This window comes from Parasteatoda tepidariorum, chromosome 4 (assembly GCF_982258835.1).
Source record: "Parasteatoda tepidariorum strain Cologne lab strain chromosome 4, Ptep-v5.0, whole genome shotgun sequence".
Taxonomy (NCBI): domain Eukaryota; kingdom Metazoa; phylum Arthropoda; class Arachnida; order Araneae; family Theridiidae; genus Parasteatoda; species Parasteatoda tepidariorum.
In genome coordinates this window covers 5,533,741-5,560,830 of record NC_141758.1, presented here as the reverse complement: position 1 = coordinate 5,560,830, position 27,090 = coordinate 5,533,741, and the positions used below count along the sequence as shown (strand labels likewise).

The window sequence follows — 27,090 nt, the reverse complement described above, 5'->3', positions numbered from 1 at the left end:
TTAAATGTTACAATAGTATTTATTTATCACTCAGTATAATGTATAACAATTTTATAATGATGTTACTATTACAGAGAAAATACTGGTATTTATAGAATTTTAGAAGCAGATATATGATTAAGAACTGATTGTTGAAAAAAGATAACAATGACATTAAAATAGTCTTCCTCAATCATTTAAAAATATGTTAAACGATGTATCTTTAAAATAGGAATAACAAAATTTTTATAAAACAGGAATTAATATATGAACACAAAACAAACTTTGAATAAATTACTACAGTATTTTTTTTTTATTGCTAGAAGTTAAGTTCTCATTTAATACCATGGAAGCATCAGAAATGTACAAAAACAAATACATATTTTTAACTCTTTATTTCACAATGAATCGCAAGTTAAAAGCATAGATATTACCATAGATTAAAATTGTGTGTATGCCATTCATATCAAAATATTTTATGTAAATAATAATTTTTGAAGCAAGCAAAAAAATGTCAAATTTTTTATATCAATATACATAAAATTTATCCAAAATAAGCCTGAAGCTTAAATAAAATGCAAATAATTTTTTATGAAGTGAACTTCTTTTGTATCAAAATACAACAAGTTTAGTAATAAAAACACTAAACTTTTATCACTTAAAATCCTAAATCAGAGTTATTATGCAACTGAACTTAAAAGAAATATGTAACAAACCAATGTTTTTTTATTTCCTTTATTCATATCAAACAAATTAGTGTCATGGTAAGTGATTTATCTGAAATTTTTATTATTACAGAAATGTAATGTTTGAAAAGGTTCAAGATGTTAAAGCATTGAGATAATGTGATGACTTTGCAAAACAGGTAAAAGTCAGGTGTCTAATTTGTGAATGTTAAGGTATGGACAGTTAAAAAGAAAAACTAGTTAATCAGAATTAATGATAGTTTTTTGGTCCAGGGCCCCCAAGAAATAATAATGTGTGGTCCCCGAACCAGCAATCAATGCAAGGGAATGGTACGCTGGTTTGGTCTTTTTTATTGTCACAAAGTAGATTATTACACATTCTCCTTACTGTAATTTTTCATTTAAATTCACTTAATTTAATTTTTTTAGACAAATAATCTAATACAGACATGCAAAGTGATCAGTGAAAATGTGTTTAAATTAGTAATATCTTTTAGTCACGGGTCCACAAACCAGTGACTAAATTTTCTTAATTTCTATCCCTAGATATATGAAGAAGAAAAAAAAACATTTAAATTTATTGAAGGGTATTAAGTTTAAACTAATAGTGAAAAGATTAAAAACTAAAATTAACTCAGGTAAAATGATAATTAATGTATGCGCTCTTTAAGCAAATTTGTATTGCAAAGATACATTTCACAAGTGATATGTAGCTTTTCCGGCAATAAGGTTATTAAAAAAAAATTTCTTCAACAATGCAATAATTTTTTATGTCTTAAGATTGCAAATATTTTGGCAGCATTTAAAAAAATTGGCAGCATTGAACAGCAATAAAAAAAGACTGCAAATTGAACACCATGGTATTAAATGTTTACAGCTTAACATTTTTCAGTGATTTTTTTTAAACAATGCCTCATATTTACAAGCCACCGAATTCATCGCCTAGAGTTGACGCCTACAATAAATAAATACAGGACAGACATTCTAATTTATTTCCTTTTCACAGTTACACCCCTCAAAGTCCAAATTTCAGGCATTCACATCACAGCCTGAAAAAAGAAAGAAAAAAACCTTCCAAACGTTAAGAGTCCACTCTAAAACTTATGTGACAAGTTTTCAAGTCATGCAGGTTTAACTTCAGCCATTTTAAGGTTACATCCGCTGCTACCTGAAAACAGTAAGATAAAGATTTTTAATATAATAAATAATATGCATAATACTTTAAGTGGTTATTATATTTCACAATACAAAATTGAAGAAATGTACCTATTGCAATAATCATATATCAGTGTTCTCCCTAAGCGTTTTTAGAAGGGCGACTTGCCCTTTTATACCTATAAATGCGTCCTTTTGTAAAAATAAGCTTCCATCCCTTAAAACAATGCCTTTTCTGCCCATATTCCATGAAAAAAATAATTCACTGTTAAAATTGTCTGTGTTTATAGGTTTAATTTTCATTACCATTAGAAATATTTACTTTGTTAAGATTATTCTCCACTGGCAAAATTTTAATTTATTTCTAATTTAATTCAAATGGCTAAGTTACTTTCTCTTTCAGGGGCAAAGGGTTTAATATGTTAATAAATTTTAAGTGATTTTAAAATTATTTGTTAAATACATAGCTTTTTTTAAAAATCGACATTAAATATTCTTTTTTTTTTCCAGTTTAAATTACAGAAAAAACTTTCAAGCTGTTTATCAATGAATCAATTTTTTAGTTAATTTAAAAAAAAAAAATTAAGATCAAGCTCAGAAATTGTCTTTTAGCAGACCTTTAATTATTTTTTATAAACTACGAATTTTTCTCATTTTGACAATGTGTGAGAATTTCTTTTTGCAATATATAAATAAAATAGTATCAGAGGGTAATTTAAAGACTGTTGAAGATCAAATTCAGTTATTACATATTTTGATAAGTTTTTATAGAGTTAAGTGAGTGTGCTTTCAAAACTCAAAGTGCCCTTTTCTGTGAAGCACCCTGCCTTTTTTTATTCATAGGGAGAACTCTGCATAGATTTTAATTTTCTTAAAGGGGAGAAGAAAAAAACAGAAAATTTTTTGAAATTGAAGCAAACTGTATGAAAAAACACATTAATTGCTAATGAACTAAGTTATTATTACATATACTATTATTGTACTACAGTTACAATAACCATTTGATACCATATAAATACTTCAAAGCAGTTTACAGTTATTTGGCTGCGAAAAATTAAATGGTAGATTACATTTAAGAGTATTACTTCGAGTTTCTATATTGTTGTACTTTTATTTATGTTATGCTATCAATATTTAGTGCTTATACATAACTAAATTAATTTAAATAAATTAAATATAAATATTGTGTGGATATCCTTAAAAATATACAAGCTTTCACCAGTAAGGAAGTGGGCATAAATTGTTTTACTCTTAGCATAAATGGTTATGCGACATTAGTTTGAGCGCTTATAGCTTTAGGGGACTTATCTAAAATCTAGTTTAAATTACACAAACAAGTTTAAATATATTTGAATATTACCTATTATCTGATGCTGCTTTTATGATTTTAACAAGAAATAAACTGATAAAGGCAACTGCGGCCATTCCAAGTCCAGCTTTCACCCACATTGTCGAGTCTTGTGCCATCGGCAAGTGCCTGCAATTGGACATCAATTAATTAAAATAAAAAATGGATATAACAATATATTTACTATTTGGGCAACAGCTATCTAATCTATTAAGTGTGACTGTGACACATATAATGTAACACATATTAACTGAAGTATTAGTATTAGAAGTTTTTCAGTGCTGTCTTTGAAGAAAAAAAAATTATATTAATCAAGGAAATATTGTATTTTAGTCTTATGCAACTATACAACATTAATTAAGTCAATTTCTAAAAACCTCGATGGATGAAGATCAGTAGTAAATACTATGGCACAAGTAGCAAACAACTGTAACAAGTTTTTCTGTGGTCAAAAAGAAATGCAAAGCAATAAATCAGAATAATAATAATAGTGTCGGTATAAGCAGTAATAATAGTAGTGTCAGTAATGATCAGTAAAATAGTAATATGATAATATACTATTATAGTAATAAAATCAATAATAAAAATTAAATGAAAAAAAAACTTTAAATTCTGTGTGAAAAATGAAATCTTACAAATAAATTAAAATATTTAATACACATCCAGAACATTGAATAATGTATGAAAATGTTCAAATAATGATATTTAATATAACATTGCCACTAATTTCATTTGGGTTTGCATAAAGTTAGATTATTAGGAGTGGGTTATTTACAAATGAAACAAAACAACATGCTTAAAATACCAAGTAATTCTTTATAATAAACCATGCATGCAACAGAAGAAGTTTTTACCCACCTTGACTGACACAACAGCTTCCAAGCAGGTTTGTAGACACTAGAGAGGAAAAGATTTAAACTAAAGAAAGTTATCAGGATTAATACAAGTACATTTCCTAACTTCATTTTTCAATTAAGTTACCCAACTTAGTGTTATACTTTATAACTTATAGAGATTCACCTGAAGTTTTCTGGAGAAAAAAATTTATATATGGGGCATATTTATTGACTGTGGACAATTTCTGCTTTCAAAAAGTTATAAATTATAATATTAATTTTCAGACATAAAGAATAGATATACTATTTCTTTCTGATCTCATTTCATAAATTTTTAAAACTACGTATGAATGAATAAAACTTATCACAATTATAAACCTTTTTATTCAAAGGAATATAAATACCTACTTTTCCTAATTATATTAATAGATTTCAATTATTGAGAGGTTTGGATATTATGTAATGATAAAAAAAGGAAAGAAAACTAACTAAACTAAACTAGATTCGGGAAAATGACATAAAAATTTAAAATTACTATATTTTGATTATTTGTGTGAATATCGAATTTATATGCTATAAATATGTTTTGAATCATAATTAGGCAAGATACAGAACTAACTTTTTTTTAAACTTTTTATCCATAGAATTGGTATAGTCAACTCTGAAATTAACTTTTGTTATAAAAATAAACTGAACATGCTGAAACACGAGTAGCAATGTTTGATTTTGTGACTAGAAATCCCAATTTTTTTTATTTAAAATTCCGTGAATATGAATCCAAATGCGTAATTTATAAATGAGATGACTAAAAATCATAATGCGTAATATTTAAATTGTGCGAATACAAATCACAATGGTTATTAAAATTACTTGAAAACAAATTATGATGTTTGAATTTTAAAGTGAATATAAATTACGTGAATATTAATTTACAAATTGGATAAAAAATAAATATGACGTGTAATTTTTAAATTGTGACAATTCCTATTGCGATACTTGATTTTAAAAATCTTGTGAATACAAATCGCAATCTCTGATTTTTAAATCAATATAAAAACACAGTGTTTTTGAATTTTAAAATGCATAAATATGAATCACGATTGACATCTTTAAATCCTAAGAATATATATCACAATATTTGGTTTCAAAGTCATATGAATACGAATTGCGATATTTGATTTCTAAATCCTCTGAAAACAAATCAAGATGTGCTTTTTCTACATAAAATGTGGTTGATAAGAAGAGTGGAAGCTCACTTGTGTGATCTGCAAATCAAGATAAAATTGTAATTGCAGTTTGTAAATTAGGTCAGTATGAATAGTGAAAAATAAGATTTAAAAAAAAACATGGAATATTTGAAGAGTAAGGAAGAGTTGTAAATCACGTGAATATTAATCGTAAAGCTTGTAAACACAATACGTGATATGAAATTCGTAATACCAGAAGAATAAAAACAAATATGAAGAATTAAATTTTGCCTATTAGCGATATAATCATGCAAAAAATCAAACAAAAATGATAAACATTTTTAATAATTCATATTATTACAATTAAAGTAAAATGACACATTAATGAAAAGAATAAATAATCTAAATTTCAAAGTATGTATCGAGGGTGTTTTAAATTATGGGTAAAATGTTGAAAAATATAGCTTCCAATGTTTAACGTTTTGCTTATAGAGACTAAGTCAACCAAATGAATTGCCCCCAAGAAAAAGCTAGTCACCATGCAATTTTAACAGCTACATCTAACTATTGTCGAACAAGGAGATCTCAAGGTTCACTTGTATACTGATAGTTTACAAGAGGTTGAGATCTCCTCGATAGGTCGGCTAAATGTTACAAATAAAATTGCTACTAATTCTAAAAAAACTCAGATAAATTTACAAATGACCACAATGCAATAACAATTTGCATACACATACACACACAAAAAAATTAAATACAATATGATAAAAGAGTGACTATTTCATGCATGTTCATACCTGCCAACTTTTTCCCAATGGTATTAAAATGGAATTTCAATTTTAAGCAAAAAAAAATATATGTCGTATATGAGAAAGCTTAAGCTAACAACCATGATAGTAACACATATTAATATATATGCTTAATTTTTTTTAAAGATTAGTTATGATCAAAATCATTTAAAAATTAAGTTTATAAAAGAAAAAAATAGTATATATTTATTACCACTTTAAATATAAAAATAAAATTTAACGCCAAATGCGTAAAAGTTGGCAGGTATGCATGTTTCTTCATTGATTTCATATAAATGTAAAAAAATATCAGTAATACAAACACTAAATGTTAGTGCATACAATTTCAGGAATTAACTCACACAAGAAGTGCAAAGCAATAAACTATAAAATAGAAATTTGAAGAAACTTTTTACAAAACAATTTCTATTAAAGACGGCAATTTTGAAATTTGTTTGGGAGACAAATTCAGGTTTTTTTTGTTAAGAATTAGGTGTGTTAAAAAACTTGGTTATGTACAATGTGCCAACTTTTGTTGAATTAAAAAATTATGAATAAAGCCCTATAGACTGTGCAAAAATGTGGAAAATGGCATCATTTATATTTTTTCCACTTATTCAAGCTCGTTTTTTCTATGAAACTTCCAAGCTTTTGACCCAGATCAAGTGACCAACGTACTGTGTATTTAAAAGTATTCCATGGAAGAGTGATCTATTAATAAAACTTGAGTATATTGCATACAAATAATACTTTAACCAGGGCTTAATCAGAGGCTGGAATTCAGAGAGATTTAAAGAACCTACAAGAAAAGCAAAGTATACATGTTTTCTATGCAACCCAATTCAGTAGTTGATGAAACAGCTGTTACTTCCACGTTTTTACAAAACACAAGTAAATTTAGAAATATTTAATTTTGGATCAATCTTACTTCACTTTTTGCAATTGCTTGCTCATTGTTTCACATTGGCTTGTTTTTATAAATGTAATATGCCTTGCCATTGTAAACAAATAAATAAAAAAATTAAAAAAGAGCTTCATGTTTAAAAATTATTGAGATGCTGAATATGGTTATAAAAAAACTTAGTTAAAATCTTCTAGGTAATTGGAAAAACTGCAATTAAAATGAAGAAGAAAATGAAAGGTGTCTTTCGTTTCTAAATCGAGTTATTTTCTGTTTTAGTTATTTTCTAAGCATATCATTCTATCCTTCATGTCCTGTTCGCACAATTTTAAAAAAAAGAAAGAAAATTTTTTTTTTTTATCGGATACTAGTTGCATTATTTGAAAAATATATCAGAATTATTTATAGGGTACAGAATAATAATAATGAAAATATTTACATAAATTAATTTTTTGATTAGATTAGATTTAAAATTTTTTTAGACAAAATAATTTTTTTTTTTATCAAACAGTGACTCATATGCATAAATATATAGAGATAACAGAGATAGAAAATACATACGGATATGCAGCCATAGTGGCAAGCTTAATATATGCATCTTTGCGAATAGCACCATTGGCTGTAAATGCTTGTAGGGGTGGAAGTTTGTGTCTTGCACAGAATTGCAAAGGTTGCATTCCATAGTCTTGTACAGCTGTGGGCAGATCACACTTTGATCCAACAACTAAAACTGGAACTTTACTATCAGCAAAATATTTCTAAAATGAAAAATATTTAAAAGCGTTAGAATTTTTTTGATCACTTTAATGAATAATAATAAATTATATATACTGTCCAACAGTCAAAACTCCTCTAGACTTAAAGTCTGAGGTTATCTGTTGCTATAGAAACGATGTGAATCTATTTTGACTGATATGAAGAGATTTTAAAGTTGTTAAACTTATATGCAAAGAGATAACGGTGTATTACGTGGCCCGCAATTAACTGGGTCAGTTGGTCTGAGATCACTAAAATCAAGCATGGGCTACTATAAATAGTAGCCAGCAATCCCAAAATCCATATACTGATTTCGGACTACAGAACGAAAAAGATGGTATGGCTATCCCTTTTTAGTTGCTATCAGAATAATGGAAAATTTTGGTCCTAATTTGATTTTTGCATGCCTCAGTGAAACGAAGCTAGACTTCTAGATTTCTGGTAAATTGGCCAGATTTTCTTAGAAAAGGAAAAAATTTGCGTATTGATACTTTGGAGCTTCAAACCAAGACATTTTCAAGATCCTTTGGACCCACAGGCAAAAACTTTTCCTGAAGAATCTAACAAAATTTATTTTCTGATCCTTCAAATCCAAGACCTTTCCAATAGAAATTAACAAAATTTTGTTATTGATACCTTTTATTCTAACAGAGAATATTGCCATGAAGTCAAAACAATAAAAAGTAATGAAATTTTATCAGTTATTTTTATTATTTTTATCATTGAAATAAAAAATACAGAAAATCAAATATAATTCTTATAAATATTTAGACGATTTTGTTTCTTACGGAGATTAGTTATATGTATAAAAAAATGGACGATTCATAAAAATGAAAGAAGAGCTAACTTACCATAAATATTCTAGCAACATACTCAAATGAACGGCAGTGACTAGCATCATACATCAAGCATACAACATCACAATAGAGTTCCGGAGGAGTCAATGTGTCATTCATGCCAAATATGTCTACTTCGTGCATCTATAAAACAATTTATACATAAGTATGTAACATAAAATGCCTCATATGAGTATTTTATATTAAATTATAGTTTAAAATAATTATCTCTTAATTCACAATCGCAGATCAGATATTTTATGAAGGGTAATGAATATTAAGTAAGAAATACTCAATTTCCAATAGAAATACTTTTTTTTTGTAGCAAATAGGAAATCATTCCAAGAAGTAATAATCATAAAGAAAATTCTCTTAAAAAGATATGGCGCCATGTTGCAGACTAATAAAGATATTTTGCTTATGTTTATTTATGTAGTTAAAAATCTTGTAAATAATTCTCAACCAAAATTACCATATATAACAGTGGATTAAGCAAAATTGAGTGCTTTTTTTTTTTTACATATTGTTAACATAAGCTACGCCACTAGGTCCATCTAAGTGATAATAAAAATCTGAGATGAAGTAAAAATGTTGCATCCATCACTTTTTTCAATAACATCAGAAGACGTCATATATATACATATATTAAAATATTAATTTTTTTAGTAATTTAAAAATAGCAGAGACTGTAAAAAATGTTAAGATGATTATAAGAAAAATAAAAAATTTAAGTATTCAGAGGAGGATAATAAGTTAATAAAAAACTATATTATAAAACTTACAAGAACATATTTTTCTTGTCCATATACTTGCAATGAATTTATTGTATAGGGAGTGAGCTCAGCTTTATTAATGGATGCCTGCAACTGAAGCGTCTTACCAATGAAGCCTTGCATAAAAGATGTCTAAGAATTGGAATTAAAAAAAAAATCAGATTACATATGATTTAATCATGTTAATAAAATAAAAATAAAACACTTATTATAAGAGTAATAAGAGTCGTGAAGTAATAAATGAGAGTCACAATGTACGATTTTTTAACTGCGTGAATATGAACAGCCATATTAGCAGATTCCGGTGCAACCTAAAAATATGCCAAACCAAAATAATCGAGTTGGAGGAAGAATAACATGTATGTAAACGTATCGATAACATGATTTAGTTAAAATCAGCAAATTAAAAACTCGTATTCCAATGAAGTACTTATATTCTCAAGACGAAGAAGACTAAGAGTTTATAATTTGAGGAAGTCCACGAATTAAAAGCTATCTTGGCTTTAAAATATTAGTCTTGAGAAACACTGAATTCTGCAAATATTCACAGGAAAATCGCAGATCCTGCTTCTAGTTTTAAGATCTGGAAAACCCTGATTACAATTATCCCAGAATACAGTAGAGTCTCAATAATCAGAACTCTGTTAATCCAAAAACATTAAGGAATACTGATTCTATCAACCAAACCCCCAACGAGTATCTGAATAGTTCTTCAACACCAAATATTCAACTAGGTAAAAGATTCTCTACCTTTTCATACCTAGGGAACACTCTTTAACTGCATATTTTTGGCTGATGAAATATGCAGTGCCCAAAAATGTACCGTGAACCATTAACTTACCGACACAAAGGACATAGAAAGTCCAGTGATTAAAGTGGGAATCACACATATTTCTCAGAGTTTTAACAACTAATGTTCTCTTCAGAAGGAGAAGGTTCCAGGTTAGTTTTGACCTCTATTATGCAAATAGAAGAGTTTTGTGTGCCCTTCAGTATTACCTGTACCTATGATAGAATAAGCCTAAGGGCTTATTACTGGTTACCTTTTGGCTTATTATTGGGCAGTACCAGTAATGAGTTAAAAAGTTCATTACTGGTTATCCTCAGGCTCATTTTACAGCACCAGTCATAAGCCTAAGGTGCTAAGTAATAAATCTACTTGTGCAGCCCACTGCTGTAAACACTTGGAATGAAAATGTTCAAATATATAAATTCATTGTCACATTGAACAATTTTAACTGAAATTCTTATGCATCTCAATGTAACATGATGGGAAGATGAAGCTTTGTCTTATACAATGTCGACAAAAATTACAAGAAACAGAAATTTCAATCTGAGATTTGGGTAAGAACATTAGCAGCGAGGAACTATTGAATACAAATCAACATACTAACCTTTCCAGCACCTTGAGGTCCAACCACTTGGCAGTGAAACACATTTCTGCTGGTCTGCCTCCGTTGAAGGTCAAGTTTTTTCTCACGAGTAACTGTGGAGGGATAAAAGAGATGCAAATAATGATGAGTTGCTTAATAAATAATACAGGTATGAGATTGCAAAACAAAAGAGTGGGAAAAAGTAAGAAAAAAAGTATGTTTTTGAAAACAACATAGAAAACTATTTTGTCTACAGTATAATGTGGCTTTCAGAAGAACATCTCCAGACATCAGACTTGTGTGGTTGCGGATTTTATGGTTGACAGGGTAAGTTACTTCAGAAAGGGGTGTGAGGGCGAATAGCTTGGTCTTGATCATGCCTGTACGTGCCTTGGCACATGCCAGTGGCAGAATCTTTGCTTTGTAGCCAATTGACTCCTCCATTTCTTCAAATGCACCCCCATTAGAAATGTGCTCTCTCTTGTTACCATAGCAGCAGACAGTCACAGACATTTAGTTTGGAGGAGTTCTCCTCAAAGCCTAACAGAACCTTTAGTAAGCATCGATAATTTTGCTCAAATACTCTTTCAATGGATTAAGAGTATCAGATTAAATATTATAAAATAACAATTTTAAGCACCTACATTTTTAAATGTTAACAAGAGGACTGATATACTTTTTCACCAATAGAACATCAAGCCAAAAAATACAGCATTTGATAAATGTTCACATTATCTTAAAAAATTAAAGTGTTGTTTTAAATTATGATTAAAGAAATTACATTCCTACTGGAAATTATTGATAGGAATGTAATGTCTTAGATAGAAAAGTCCTCAGAAATCTTAGTATAACATGTATAAACTTTCCTCTTTTGAAAGAATCTAAATTGCCAGACACTGAACTTAATTTTATCAATCAATGGCTTTAAAAATTTCATTGATTATTTACTACACATTTGCAAAAGTATATAATAGGAAATTTTGGAAACATAATGATCTTATAAAATATTTTTTTTTAAAGTGAGAAAAACTATAGAAAATTGTGAATCAGTGGGAGAATTTCATAGATGATAATACTAAATGCAAAACTCAGTAAATTCAATAAAATACCTATTATGGCAGATAATTGATTCTCATCAGCATTTGCAATATATCCTAAGTAAGCTAAAAATTCCATTAATCTATTCACATCAATAGCTGCAATTAGCCTGAAAAATAAATACATCTTTAACTAGTAATTATTTTAACCATCTTTGGCACAAAAAGTATTTAGTAAATTAGTAAGAATAAATGTTTAAGTTTTGAGGATTAAAACAAAAAATATGCTCAAACAGTAGTATCGATGGATAAATATAAACATCAGTGCTGGAGTTTTTTCTTAATAAGCTTTGAAAAAACTGATGCAACAGATACAAATTAAACAAAGACAACGCTAAAATTTTGCAAAATATACTTCATGTATCAGATTATATACTAATTAGTCGATAAAAAAAAATTATTCCACAGACTTTGCCATTATTATTAATTGCTGCAAAATTATGTTCTTCAAAATGATGTAAAAAGTTTTATACCTTAAAATTCAAAATTTTCTTGACCTTCATTAAATAAAGTAATAAAAAATGATAAATATTTACTAAAAGTTATTTTTTGCATGGAATCTTTGGATAAACAAATTTTATAATTGTGTGAAAATTTTTATAGTATTTTCATTTCCATTGTGTTCTTTTTTCTTTATTGGTTCAAATAATTGTGTGCAACTTACTTAACAAGTTCTTGACATTTTCAATTTCAAGTCATTTTTCAGCTTACTAAATAAGTTCTCGAGATATGCAAAAAAGTAAAATTAACATTAAGAAGTCCTAACTTTAGAGTGCTTTTCCGACCAAACTATGGAAACCATATTTTTTAGATTGTGGCTACCCCTATATTTTGGGGGTCAGAAATCTGAATTCATTGGGAAAAAAAAGGTATGATTATTCAGAGAAAGCAACTTTTGGTGTCTGATTTCGCAACTTAAAATATCTTCTGCACTTACTATATTAGCATGTTTGAGGATACCCTCTCGAGCCATTAAGATTGAGTCCTAGAACATGAAGATCCAATCATTAGATTGAAAGTTATTCCGGGTTAGTCTGTTTCATTGCACACTAAACATGTGTATGCGTTTGTTATAAAGAACAAGGACACTTTGCTTTCATTTCTATGAATTATTTTTTATAATGATGAAGAAAAAAAATCTTAACAATTTCTCTTCAATTTTATGAGGCAGATAACAGAGCTGATAATTTTTAAAACACGAGTAAAAATGTGAACACTCAATTATGTGCCAACATTTGACAAAGAACCAGTTATTCCTCCACACTTCTTATCATTTAACATAACATCATGTTAATCACTATATCACAAGTATATGAAATGAAATTAAAAATATCTGGAATAAAAGAGCTCTTTAATATGAATGTTTTCAAATGTAGTAATAAAAAACAAAAAACAATATGGAATATGGTTTAATAATGATTAACACTTACGTCCACTGTGCCAGGTACCCTTGCAGAGTAATCCAACCAACATCATTGGTTGGTACAACATTCACAATTTCAGGTCCCCAAGCAATCACTGGACATGTACTAAAAAGATCTGAAACCTCTTCTGGAGATAGGCATCCATCTTTGTCCTAGTAATTATGAAGACATATCATAGTACCATAACATCATTAATGAATCATTTAATTTATGTAAGTTTATATATATTGAATTCAACTTGATAAATATGGATACAAGAAGCAAATAACAGTTTTTATATTATATACCAGGGGTTTCCAACTTACATGAGGCCAGCGGCCGCAATTAAAAACATCAGTCAAACAGAGGGCCGCGACCTTATCAAAATTTTATATGGGACTCTTTTATGCTTGATGGAACATTAAATATTACTGTCAGATTTTTATCAAGTTGTACAAAACAAAGGTATTAAATTACAAATTAAAATAAGAAGTAGATTTTTAAAATTTTTTAATTGCATATTAAAAAAAATGCTGGCCACAAAATTTACAAATGTAAATAATTTCTTCTAAAATGAATAGGGTTTCAAAAAGTTAAATTGGAGAATTTCTTCGAGAAAATTTATGATACACACATGCTAAATTATATTCGCAAAACAAAAACAAAAAAGAGCAACATACATGATTATTTTTGTATTTGAATAAATATTTTCTTGCATGCAAAACTTGAGGAATAAATTTTTGCTGCACCGTTGGTATGTTAAATTTCACAGAAACGAAGAAATTAGTTTTTCTTTAAAGAAACAAAAGTATTTTAAACTCATATAGATGTTTTACGAAAATTGTCCGCAAAAATAACAGCAAATATATATTACAGTTTGTGGTCCACAAAAAAAGGCTTTTAGCGCCGGATGTGGCCTTTGGGCCGCCAGTTGGTAATCACTATTATACACAATATAAATATATGCGCTACAGTGAATGACTTAAATCAAGAAAATGTCAACTTTCACCGGTGAATGTCAACTATCACATAGTCGTTTTGGTGAATGTCTGAAATATTTGCTATATCTAACTTGATATTAATTTATTCGTTGATATTATAATAATTATTCGATATTTTAATATCTGCTGAGGATAGATTAGGATAAACATCAGTGTTCGGAATACTGGTTAAATGCATACTGGGCAGTGGCACTTGACCTTAAAAAAACATTGATGTAGGGCATACCAGGCAGTGGCACTTTACTAGAACTAGTATATACTTCAAACTTAAAATTAAATTATTTTTCTTCTTTGGTTGACATTGAAATATTGTGTTGACTTCAAACACAAACTGTCGAGGCTGGACTCAGGTTTTACGACCCAGGGATGAAATTTTTTGTGGGTCCTTTTATTCAAAGTACAAAAAGTGATATTTTGTAGAATTTATGAAGATTCTGCATTCAAAATTGTAGTCTTTTTAAAGACAGAAAGGAATTCTTCCAAATTTCCTTCAAAAAAAATTTACATTTTTTTAAAAAAAGAATTGTGATTGGGCCCTGAGATCTCTCCCTCGAGTAATGACTTTCAAGTTGTATTTAATATTCATAAATTGTGTCTTCTATGCGTTTTAAACATTTAAAGACACACTGCCCCCAAAAAATTTAAACTAAAAATAAAAACAATTATAGCATTTAATACTTCTAATAGAGAATAAAAAAATAAATATTTACCTGGTCATATTTTTCGAATAATGTTGTTAAAAAATGGTAACCTTGATGACTGAGCTCTGTAGTGCATCCAGGAGGAACCACCAACCTTCAAATAAGAATAAAAATTCCTTACAATTAAAAAAGCACACATCACTGCGGTAAAATCCGGAATTTTGTTTTAATTTAATCATAATTCTTTTTCTATTTATAAATTTAAAATCTGTTTGCTCATTTACAATACCCTGAAGTTTTGAAAATGTTTAGAGGAAATTAAATCAAGGTCTCTTTCACATTCCTTTTCTTTGTATTTAAAACATGAAGTAGAATTTTGCAAGTTAGAATTTTGATATTATTGAAAAACTAAAATTGATTCACTTCTTCTGAAAACTGTGCGAAACAATACAATTTGGAACAGACAGCTGATAAAATTATTCAAAAACAATGCAAATAAAAACTATGACCATGTTCTAAATAATAATATCTGATAATAAATTCACTCTGCTTAATGGATATTTTTAAGGTATCAGACTCGAATCAGGTAAAGATAAACGAATTGAAAAACTAAAAAAGACGCAGGAACAATTCAAACAGAAAAACAAAGTCGAGATAATAATTTTTAAGTTTAATCTCTATGTTACAATTAGAAAAAGTTAACAAATTTTAAATTAAGCTAGCACCATTATATTTTTGAAAATAATAATGAAACAATAATATAACATGAATTTAAAACAAAATGTAAGTTTTTTTTTTTTTTTAAATCAATATTTGCTAGTGTCTCTGCAAAGTGAAAACATTTTTAGACTATATTAAAAAACATGTTAAAATCTGTTTCAAAAAACTTTCTACTAAGCTCTGAATTAATAAAAAAATAAAGCTATCCAAGGCAAAAACATTATATTTGATTAATAAAAAAAATTTGAAAAAACAGGCTCTTAAATTACCTAGGGCACAAATATTCTCTTGAAAGGTTAATATTGTCATCATAACCGAACTTCCTTAACACGGTCCAAGTTGTTTCATGTCGACCTCTTTGAATAAACAAAATGTGCAGGAAAAGAAAACCTGGAACAAAAAATAATAAATAACCAATATACAATCAATAACCAATATACAATCAATAACCAATATACAATAACCGAATACAATCAGTATTTTACCATAAATATATACAGGACATCTCAAAAATTATCTAAGACGAGAATGAAAGAGAATTGTGTACTTGCACTTCAAGAAGATGACTTTCCATACCTACACAAATGATCCATGACGTCAGCACCAGCTAATCTTTATATAGCGTGGGTAGTCAAATTATTCAACAAAAAATAAGCATATTTTAAGCACTCAAAAAATATTTTTAAGCACTTTAAAAAAATATCATAATTAGGCATGTTTTTAAAGTTTTTGTCAATTGACAGTTTTATCTTGTTTCATCTGTCATGTCAAAGGAAAAAAAACTTTTGGCATTGTTTTTGACAATTGCCAAAAATCATGAAATTTTGAATCGTGAAAAAAAAAATGGCATTTTTATAAGCGATGGATTGACAATAAGCCGAAATAGATTGAGGTTGAATTAACTATGAAAACGTTGAATAAAACAATGTCTTTTTGCATAATTTGTAGCAAAAATCAACATGGTAAATGAAAAATCTCATTTTGAAAAAGGGAAAATTAAGCACTTCTTAAAAACACCCAATGATAAAAGCACCTTTCAGGGCTTTTAAAAACAAAAATGGAAAATAAGCATTTTTTAAAAACACTACGCACCCTGTTATAAGCATAATGGCATGTTAAAGTTGAACTAAGTTTCTCCACATAAGTTAGAATGTTAATTAACAATAAGTTAATAGCTAATTAACAATAAGTTAATAGCTAATTAACAATAAGTTAATTAAATACAGAGTTCACTTCGAATGAGTTGAAATATAATTCTTCCTCGTCTACTACTTTTGCTTAACATAGATTTATTATTTGTTTATGTGTTCGGTTGTAACTGTGATAAATTTTTGTTTTGTGTACCTAGCAACTTTGATGCATAATTAGTTTATGTTCCACATGATGGCCTTGGTTTACTCAAAATAAAATAGAAAGAACAGTTCTATAATTTTATATACCATTAATGTAGCATAGAGTTCACTGGCATAGAACCAACATTTTGAAAAAGAATGAAACATGGCACACTTTAAGTAATCTGGTGATATTCCTTTATGTTGCACTATATGAACTTTAACATGAAAACTTGAATTAGGTGTAGTAATACCTTCAGTAAAAATTCAGAATTTAATTTTAAATCAGACATGTTAAAAAAGTGCTTATGCAGTATACATGCAATTAAAAAAAAAAAAAAAAAAGTAAATATGCACTAAAAATAAAACTATTTAAGAGTAATTTTTTCAGAAAAAAAATTATATATATGCTGCTATATATAACAAATTAGAATCTTAATTTGAAACAAAAAATTTTTTATATTCAGTACTGTTTAATCTTGTTTTTTTAAGAGATTCAGTTCATTATACAAATAACTTTTTTGTAAATTTGGTATAACTGATTGAGTAAATATAGAGTTTTAAGGATAGTTTATGGTTAAATTCTTTAATGGAGAAGTTTCTATATATAAATTATTTTAAAGTATCTAAAACAAAATAATATTTTTTGCTCTGTATTTATAATTCATAAAAAGTATTTGTATTGGTATTATTTTTCAATATTGGCAGCTTTGATTGATAATAAAATGAGATAAAAAATGCTTAGAATCCATAATTCAATCATAATTCTTAATTATATTATATGGTTAACATAAAATAAATATGACTATAATGTAAAATATACTTTTAAACATACCACTTAATGTCAGACCATCATTTTTAATGCCATCCGTTGTGTTTTTTCCAACAACACATTTGACATCATCCAAGGCATGAGGTTGCAAGGGAGTACCAAAACAACGTCTCTGAAATAAAAATATTTGTTTTAAATAGTCAAGAAAAAAATTACTACTTTATGATATACAATATATTGAAGAATAATTAGAAATAAATAAAATTGCCTTGACATTTAAGCAGTTTAAAGAACCCCATACATCATTACAAAAGAGCATGAATACTTTTGCATATACAGGCTAAATATTAAAAATATCATAATTTTCTATTTTATTTGCATTAACTATGTTTCTTTTTTTTTTAATTTACACTTTACATTAATTCTTTTTCACAAGAGAACAAAATTATTAAAAATTTATAATATCACTTTAAAAGAACAAAAGAAAAATACATTTAAATTTATAAACAGCAAGAAAATATGGAAAACAAAGGTTACTTTTTAAATTTCTCTCATTATCAATAATACATTTTTATTTCAATTTTATTTTATTTTTAAAGAAAAAGGTCTTAGCAGGTCACAAGAGCATATTAAAATGCATTAATAAAAGATTTGCAGATAATTATGCATTAAAAATTACTTTAATACGCATTGAAAATTGAGAAATAGTTTAAACAATCAGCAATACTCTTGTGCAGGCGTAAGGGCAGCATTTATAGAGAACTGAATGGATAATTTTCACTTAGAAATCAGCACTTTATGAAAAAAATAGAAACATTATAAAAAAGGTAATGTTTATGTGCCATTCATAAACTTTTAGGTACCAGAGCAATCAAGTTTTGACTTTCTTGCATCTGAATAGTTATGGTGTTAAGTGATCGTGCACCAAAACAAATATTCTGCTATTTTAAATGTTTAGTTTACTTAGTTTAAAATAAAAAGCATTAAACTTAATACAAATATAACCAACCCATTTTTTCGATAATATGCTACAAACAAAGAACTTTAAGAATGTATGAGTGGGGTACAAATGCAAGTTTTCAGTGGCCTCTAAAAAAATATGTTCTAGAAGCACAGAACACCCTTATTAAGGTCCTGGTGGTACTGTCATATCAAATAAAAATTTTAAAAAACTGGGCTCAGAGGGTCCCTTTTAGACATCAGAAAGAGCAGACATTTTCTATCCACACTAATATAATCTTTTTAGTTATCTTTATCACTGTATGTTAGGTTACTCAAAATAAGACTTACTTGAAATTGATTTAGTTCGTAATCACTAAGAATCCCATCATTGTCATAATCACAAATCTAAAGTAAATGAAATCCAAATTCATAAGAACTCTTAAAAAAGAAATAACAAGATAATTTTCTATTTTATTTTATAAACTCAACATACCTTAAAAATTCTAGTCAAAGCTTTTTTGCACTTCTCTGTAAGCTAAAACAAAATAATATGAGTTATGAGAAATAAGAATGTAAACAAAAGAAGTTTAGGTTCTATCACTTTAATTCATAACATAGAAAAGGACATTTTTTACTTCGAACCCTTTCTCATTATGAAAATTTCTAAGCAACCCAACAAATCAATATAAATAGTTATTAAATTTAGGGATCGTCCATTAAAAATTGATATTCTTAAAACCCTAAAGTTAGCTTTTCTTGATTTAGTCTTTTTATGAACTTTTAATATAGTTAGTCTGTTTCACTGAAAATTTTTTCATTATGCACCACAAGGAAAACATTTTGAAATTCAGTACTTAATCAAAATTCCAGAAATAGTAGAACTGCTTAGAAAAATCATGTTGAAAAAGTAAGAAAAATAAGATTTTGCTTAAGAAAATAAAAGTTTAAGGAGAAATTTATCTGCAAGAACTATTCCTAATTATCATCTTCTAAAAAATTTTAGCTGGTCTGAATCTTAAACAAAGATGTTAAAGTTAATTTTTCTCATGAATTGCCAGAATTATTAGTTTTTCCTTCTTATATCTTTCCTAAGTATTCTTTACAGTTTAGAGTGAATAGGTTGAGATACATATTGGGTACAGGACCCATAGTTTGAGCTAAAGGCTTTCTTGCCTAAGAAAACCAATTTTCAAAATGTTATTTTATATGTTATTTAATCATATTTAAATATGTTTATAAATTATGGTAAATAGTTAATAACATAATTTTTATGTGAAATAAAATGATAAGAAAGTTCATTTTTAATTTTAGAGAAATTCTCTAAAAGTCTTCAAATAATATTGAAATAAGAAAAGAAAATAAAAATGAGATAGTTTAAAACCAATCACATACATCTCTAGTTTCTGTAACATACAGTGGAGTAGTTGGATGTAAAACAGCTTTTTGTGCGTAATAAAATAATTCTGAAATGTTCCTCAAAGTCTTTGCAGAACACTAAAAAAAAATAAACAATTATTAATATACTAATCTCAATACGTCTAAATTTAAAGTAAGAAAAATCTTAACCGTAATTTTAGAAGATTATTTGAAGAAAATTCACTTACTTCCACACATGATTCTATTTCAGCATACTGATTCATTATAGGAAGAATAATCTATACAAATAAATAGAAAAAAAAACACACAGTTAATTTGAAGCTCTACAGGAAATTTATTTGATTCAGTATGTGTCATTTAATATTTACCTCTAAAGAACTATAGTCTACTAAATCTATTTTATTTCCTACTAGCACTATAGGAATAAGATGATGTTCACCAAGCTGTTCTTGAATAAAAGGCAACCAATGGGAAGTTATCTAAAACAGATTAAAAAAATAATTTAATTATAAACTTTAAAAAAACTCTTGAGAACATCGAAGTAAACAATAATGATGAGACACTTGGTATCAGAAAATTTTTTAAAATGCATTAAAAGAAGTTAAATTCAATAAAATTATTTCAGAATATGAAACAAGAAAAAAAATCAAAAAACTAAATATATAGTACATGAAAATTACTTATAACAATCCCAGTAGGAAAAATAATTACAAGGTTTTTATATAAAAAAAAGTAAAAGAAAGGAAAGACAACTTTTTAAGTGGCTTTTACTTATGAACAGAGAAAAACATTTTTAATTAATATATTCTGAACAATACACAAGTTTAAAATAAAAAGTTTTTTTTTTCTGCATTTGAATCACCAAAAAAGCAGGTTCTTACTGAAACAAAGAAGTCAATTCAAAATTCAAAAAATGTAATGCCAGCAAAAACTTTATTTTTAGAAACATCCCTTAGAATTAACCAATCTTCATTAAATTTTGTTTCGAGGCATTTCATTGAAATAAAAAAATTTCTCAACAAAAAATATTTTTAAAAACAAAAATGCATGCCAATAATTAAAGATTAAAAACATTTTACTACTTATTCAACTGCACATGAAAATAGAAACGTAATAAGAATAATGAAATATTATATTGGAACAAACATAACATAGAATTCTGCCCGAAAAAATAAGAAATACTCTTTACGTTCGCCACTTTCGTAACTGTAAAAATTAGCAAGTAAAATAACTGCCTATTTTCAATCCAATATTTTTCATATAGCTCATTTTTATAATTTATTATCAACTAAATGAACTAATATTGAAAATAATGAATGTTTTTATAACAATGGTTAATACTTGGCTATAGAAAAAAAGTGATAGTAATAAGGTTTTTTTAAAATTATTTTAGGGTGGGTGAAGGATGAAAGGCAATCAATTTCGATTTGTAGTCAAGGTCATAGATTGAAAGAAAACACAGTCCCTTTTTTTCCCCTTTCAACTTGGTTGAAACCGTTCGTTATCCACAAGAACAGCTTTCCCCCCAGTAAATTAGCAATGTTGAAAAAAAAATTCATGTCCCGTATGTAATTCCTTTCAAAGTGTGGCATTTCAAGAACATTCTAAAAATGCTGAAATCGAAACCAAAAATAAATAAAAAAAATATAGGACAAAGGCATTGTTTTTTTTTTTAATTCAGAACAAATAAAGGTCACTTTACAGCACCTTTTTTAAAAAATAGGAAATAGGACTGTGAGGCCTGCTAAAAGGCATTATACATTAATAACTCGAAAAACATAATAAACTTGTTTTTTAAAGGCTTTCAGTTAGCTTATACAGGTAAGAAAAAACAGGTACACTATGTGTTTATTTTGTTCGACTAAATTTATTATGTTTTAAATCCACCTGCGTTTAAATGCTTGATTATATACAGTTGTGTGAATCATAAAAGTACTGAAATCCCAATTCTACTGAAGGACCAAACAATTATGAAGGGAAAAGAGTTTGGAGGAAATATGTTATTCAGTTACTATATGGTAATAATCATTATACATATTATTTACAGTAAAAATTATGATAGGGAAAAAATTACCCTGTCAATGGTATCATCGTCATCCACAGCATACACAACACAGATAACATTTGCCTATAGAAGAAAAAAATAACTTTAAAACTTCATGTTTCAGAAATGTTAATTTTTAAAAAAAATCATACAGCGTAGAAAGAAATCTACATGTGATCAGAATATAATGATTAACAGGAATATCACAAAATGTGACAGATAAACAGACAACATAATACGTTGACGTGAACACATTAAATATACTTATGAAAAAAATTATTGAAACTAATTAAAATTGTCTAAACTATTTAAAATACAAAAATGAATATAAGAAACATATTAATCATCCTACAATTTATACAACTATTTTTAACTTAGTTTTAGAGTTGCCTCACTAATATAAAATATATACCCTATGAATTTCCGTGATGAGGGACTCCTCGGTTTGCTCTTGAGCTAGAAAAAAAAGGAAAGAAAAATATATTTTAAAATAGAGATCTATAAACACATTAATTTCGAAGTGCTAAAAAAATAGTTATTGCCAAATAAGTAAAAAAAAAAAAAACTTTTGGTTATTGAAAGTTTCTGCCACTACTGTTACAGATCATAGCCTTTACTCTATATATTAATGGAAATATTTATTTTTGTCCACCATGGTGACAAAATCTATTTTGTCCCTGTTACATCTTTAGATACCCACACACGGTAGTGTTAAAAACAAAAACACTTTATATGAATAAGCCAATGTTTCAACTTGACTTTGGAAATTATGCATATTAGGACCCAGGACTTCTGTATTTTTAGGGACCCTTTAAAATAAAAGAGGGTCTCTGCTTGAAATATTAGTTCTCAATCTCTTTTTATCCATCTATTGATATTTTTATTCATAATGTTATTTTATCTATTGAGTGACAAAACAAATAATTTAAAATCAAGAAGGATTATTTTTTAACTTCTAATTAGAATTGACAAAATACCTGTATCAAGGAAAAGCAACAATGTTATTTAATACTCAAAATTATTCTAATTTTCTCTTCCAGTTGTTAATAAGAAAAGAAATTTCGTTCAATTAATTATATTTAAAGTTTAGTTATAATTTTGCCTACATAAATGCAGTAATAATCTCATTTTTATATCGCCAGAACGATAGTCAGAATTATTTTAAGTTTATCTTTCAGCTATTAATTTAAATGATAAAGATAGTTTAATTATAGTTCAAGTTTCATTATGATTTTACCTACATAAATCCACTAGTATTCTTATTTTTTACGTCACCTCTATGATTTTTAGCATATTGGAGCGTTTTACCACGAAGACAGATTCACTGATGAGTTTTCTAACAGTTCACCTCCCCAATTAAATTTCCAACTACCACTTCCCTAAATTAAAATTTTCCTACCAGTTTCTCAATCAAAGTTTTGAACTTTCAAATCATTTGTTCAATTCATTATTATTATAAGTGATTTCAGACAGGCATTGTAGTGTGTTAAATACACCAGAAATCACAGTTGGGACATAAAAAAAGATAATGACATGTTATTTTCATTTCAAATTGCTGAAAGAATATTTTTGCAACTTAATAATAGTATTTTCCATTAAAAATAAATGGTGAGAAATAATAAACAGTAAAAATAATCTATTATTCAATAATTCCTTATGGGTACATAATCATTTTATATTAGGCTGAAATGATATTTAGTTTTTAAATTTTTAAATTTGCATAATATTCAGGTTTTTAATTAAAAAAAAGTAAAATTAATATTAAGGGACAAAACTTTAGAACAATCTATTGAATAAACTATTAGGATTTTAAGTCCCAGATTGCAGACAGCCCCATATTTTGAGGGTCAGAAATTCATATCCTATCAGAGGGTCATATTTATTTAAAGAAAGTTTATTTTTGTCTCATTTTATATATTGTCTGCACAAATAAATCAGCATATTTAAGGTTAGGCACTCTAACCACTAAAATATGGTTTCAGTAAGAGATAATCCAATCACAATATAAATGTTATTCAAGCTGTTTTTTTCTTTCTTTTTTTTTTTTGACTCTACAATAGCGTACTATGTCTCTCAAATACGATATATAATGTTAACTAAATAATCCCAAGAAACTGAAGCGGTAAGATATTACTTGATTAAAAACTTTATAAAAGACATTACTTATTTGCTTCAAAAATATTCGAATTGGAAATAACATACAGATTTCAAGAGCTCAAAAACAGGCACCCATTTTCAAAACTTGCTAGAAATGAATAAGAAACAAAAGAGGGAAAAAAAAAGAAACTCCACCTTTGCTTTATCTTAATCATGTCCGGAAAGTCTTGAAAATAGAACCCTGTTTTAGAGTGTTTGAAGCATGTCAACCGTTAATTCCTAATAGTATATTTTTGAAGTCAGCGAAGTTTTAATGAAGTAATGATATGAAATGTTTTAAAAATAATAAATACCTTGCAGCAATACGTAATTTTCAAAAGGTAGAAAAAATCTAAAACTTGAAATAAAAAAGAGTCTTACCAGAGTAATCCACAATATTAGTAGGAACCTTCTCTGGGGTAACATCAGCTGGTATTGTGATTTCTTCTGCTCTTGGTGGAACATCTTCAGGAAATTCTTCACTCACAAGAGACAAAATTAGAGAAGTCTTTCCTACACCAGCTAAAATAATAAAATCAGTAAACTATGTAATTAAATAAACAACAGAAATCATAGACATTACAAAAATATTTTCTCAAAAATTAATTTTGGTACTTATCTATTTCCTCAATGCAAGTAAATTCAGCTATTTTTTTCATAAATTTCTTTAATTCATTATCTTTATTTATTCAAATAAAAATATTTAAAAAAGTAACAATATAAATTTACTGTTCTTTAATTGGCAATTTTATTGTCCTCGTTGGTGAAATGTAGAAGTAAGTAATGTAAATATCAAAAATCACAGACATTGCAAAGGCATATTTTTTTTTTCAAAATAAGAATTTAAAAAAACTAGGAGGCTCCGCCCCCTGCTCGCTAACGCTCGCCAACCCCCGAGAATTGCTACACAATCCTATGTGGTTCACGCCGTGAACCATGGCTCGCTGCGCTCGCTCACCAATCAACACAATGTTCTAGCACAAAGACATAATATATTATCATCAAAGACATAGTATTTTATCATCAAAGACATAGTATTGTACTTATGTAGATGAATTCTACCAATGTTCTTATTGGCTTTTAAAAAAGTATATTAGCTATTTAGATTGTACATGGTGAAAAAATCAAAACATTAGCTAAATAAGAAACATATTAGCAAAATAAATTATCAAATATTGCTTCACTAATATTCTGCATTCAATGCATAAATAAACGCGAAATATAAAAAAATTCAATGCATTCAATACAAACACTTAAACGTTTTTTAGACGTTTAGGTAGCTCCCAGTAGAAAAATATCAATTCAACAGCGGCCTTTTAAAGCATTCTCACTTCAATTAATTAATTAATTCCTAATTGAGTTTAAATTAAATATTGTCATGTTTTTAGTGCATGAATCTGACTTGAACAACCTGATAATGCTCACTCTGGTTATTGTTATCTGGTTGCTCACTACGTGCTCTTGCGCGCCGAATCAAATCAATTAAAAATGATACTGATGCCAGCGCGAAAAAAGAAATATCATCGGTTTCATTAATACATACATACATACGTACGTATTAGCGTTTTATATAATAAGATGGTAAGAAAATATATGGGTATTCTATAATACATATATAGCTGTTCTAAAACAGTTTAAAATTGTGTTTTGAAAATTGCAACTAACAGAGAAAAATTATAAAATTAAATTTTATTTAACCAGGTAACATTTTTGATGGGGATAATTCCGTATTGTGATCTTCCAAGGCCAACAACAATCGCTAAGACGCCAAATTGTTTTTGAACAGCAACATTTAAAAAATTTTAAAAAATCATGTAGAGGTTTAGATGGCGGTGGCTACAAGTTATACTCTTTAAGTTGGTCCATTTCTGTGATTTTATTATTATTTTAAAAAAATAATAACTTTTTTACTCGCGGGCCGCTGCCTGGAAGTTCGCAAGACTTGGGAATTATTCTTTCATAGTTGACGATACGGAAATCTTCCCTTTTAGCAAACACTTATTATTGCTTGAAATTAGTCGCACAGCAATTTCTTTTGTCCCCCGCCAGTGTTTACTAACTCTAAGTACTAGTTTAACAAGTTTTTTCCCTATGGGTGGTAATTGATAAATATTATACATAAATATAGTTTACTAATACTATAATATAGATAACTATACATAAATATAGTTAACTGTAAATTAAAAGCATAATTCAATATAATTTAACATAGAGGAGACATTAAAATGTACAAAAACAAAAGAGGTGTTATAAAAACTAATCACAAATAAAATACTTATTTCTGAAAAAGAATCTTTAATTGATGCATTTTTTAACACATAATCTTTGAAAATAGATAAAATTAAGATTTTAAACAATAATTAATAAATAAGTGTTAATGATTCAAATCTGTTTGCGACTTTAAAATAGTTAGTGCGAATTTCAACACAGCATACCAATGGTAGAATTTATTCCTCTCTTCGTGAACACATTTCAACACGAACAAAGAATACCAATATTACACGCGTAGAGTAATAAACATCAAGATGCAATACTTACGATCACCCACAAGCAAAATTCTAACTTCTTTTTTCCCATTTTTCGGACCCATTCTGAAACTATCAACACCTAGAACTAAGAAATAAAATTGGGACTAATATAAAGAAAAAGGAAAATAAAAGATGGATTCAAACGCAAAATTTCAGTAGATATAATTAAGAAATAAATTTTAATGAAAACTTACGTCTAAATGCTCAATAAAAATGAATAATTTGGATGTTTTGATTTGTTGTTTACCATCCTTATATGGTGACTAATCAGTAACAATTACAAATCGTATGAAGTCTTGGAAATTATAAAGTATAGCCGTAAAAACTTAATTAAAGAAACATCCAAAAATCTTTTTAAATCAACAGATTAATTTTAATTCATCTCTAGGAATAAAAAACACGAAAACAAATAACAAAACTACCGGATCCTTAAAAAATACATGTTAATTGGAAATGATGCCAACTTTTAAATTGAGTTCG

General features: G+C 27.5%; 1 protein-coding gene across 3 annotated transcripts; it reads right to left on the bottom strand.

The window, feature by feature from the left end:
- Window positions 1-27,083, bottom strand: Miro (mitochondrial Rho GTPase). 3 transcript variants are annotated; one of them, XM_016062588.3, is made up of 22 exons: window positions 26,805-27,083; window positions 26,621-26,695; window positions 24,464-24,604; window positions 22,359-22,402; window positions 21,977-22,030; window positions 20,271-20,381; window positions 20,130-20,180; window positions 19,918-20,019; window positions 19,019-19,060; window positions 18,874-18,930; window positions 17,647-17,755; window positions 15,750-15,870; window positions 14,830-14,914; window positions 13,146-13,291; window positions 11,728-11,825; window positions 10,640-10,731; window positions 9,255-9,377; window positions 8,488-8,616; window positions 7,442-7,638; window positions 4,027-4,065; window positions 3,181-3,297; window positions 1-1,833 (listed from the first exon to the last, which is right to left on the bottom strand). In XM_016062588.3, the coding sequence occupies exons 2-22, from the start codon at window positions 26,670-26,672 to the stop codon at window positions 1,830-1,832; spliced, it is 1,914 nt and encodes a 637-aa protein (XP_015918074.1). In that variant the 5' UTR covers window positions 26,673-26,695; window positions 26,805-27,083; the 3' UTR covers window positions 1-1,829. The 3 variants fall into 3 exon arrangements, with proteins under 3 accessions (XP_015918074.1, XP_015918075.1, XP_087016681.1); XM_016062589.3 differs by lacking the exon at window positions 4,027-4,065 and having other exon boundaries at window positions 26,805-27,071; XM_087160555.1 differs by lacking the exon at window positions 1-1,833 and having other exon boundaries at window positions 3,177-3,297; window positions 26,805-27,071.
- Between the last annotated feature and the right edge of the window lie 7 nt (window positions 27,084-27,090).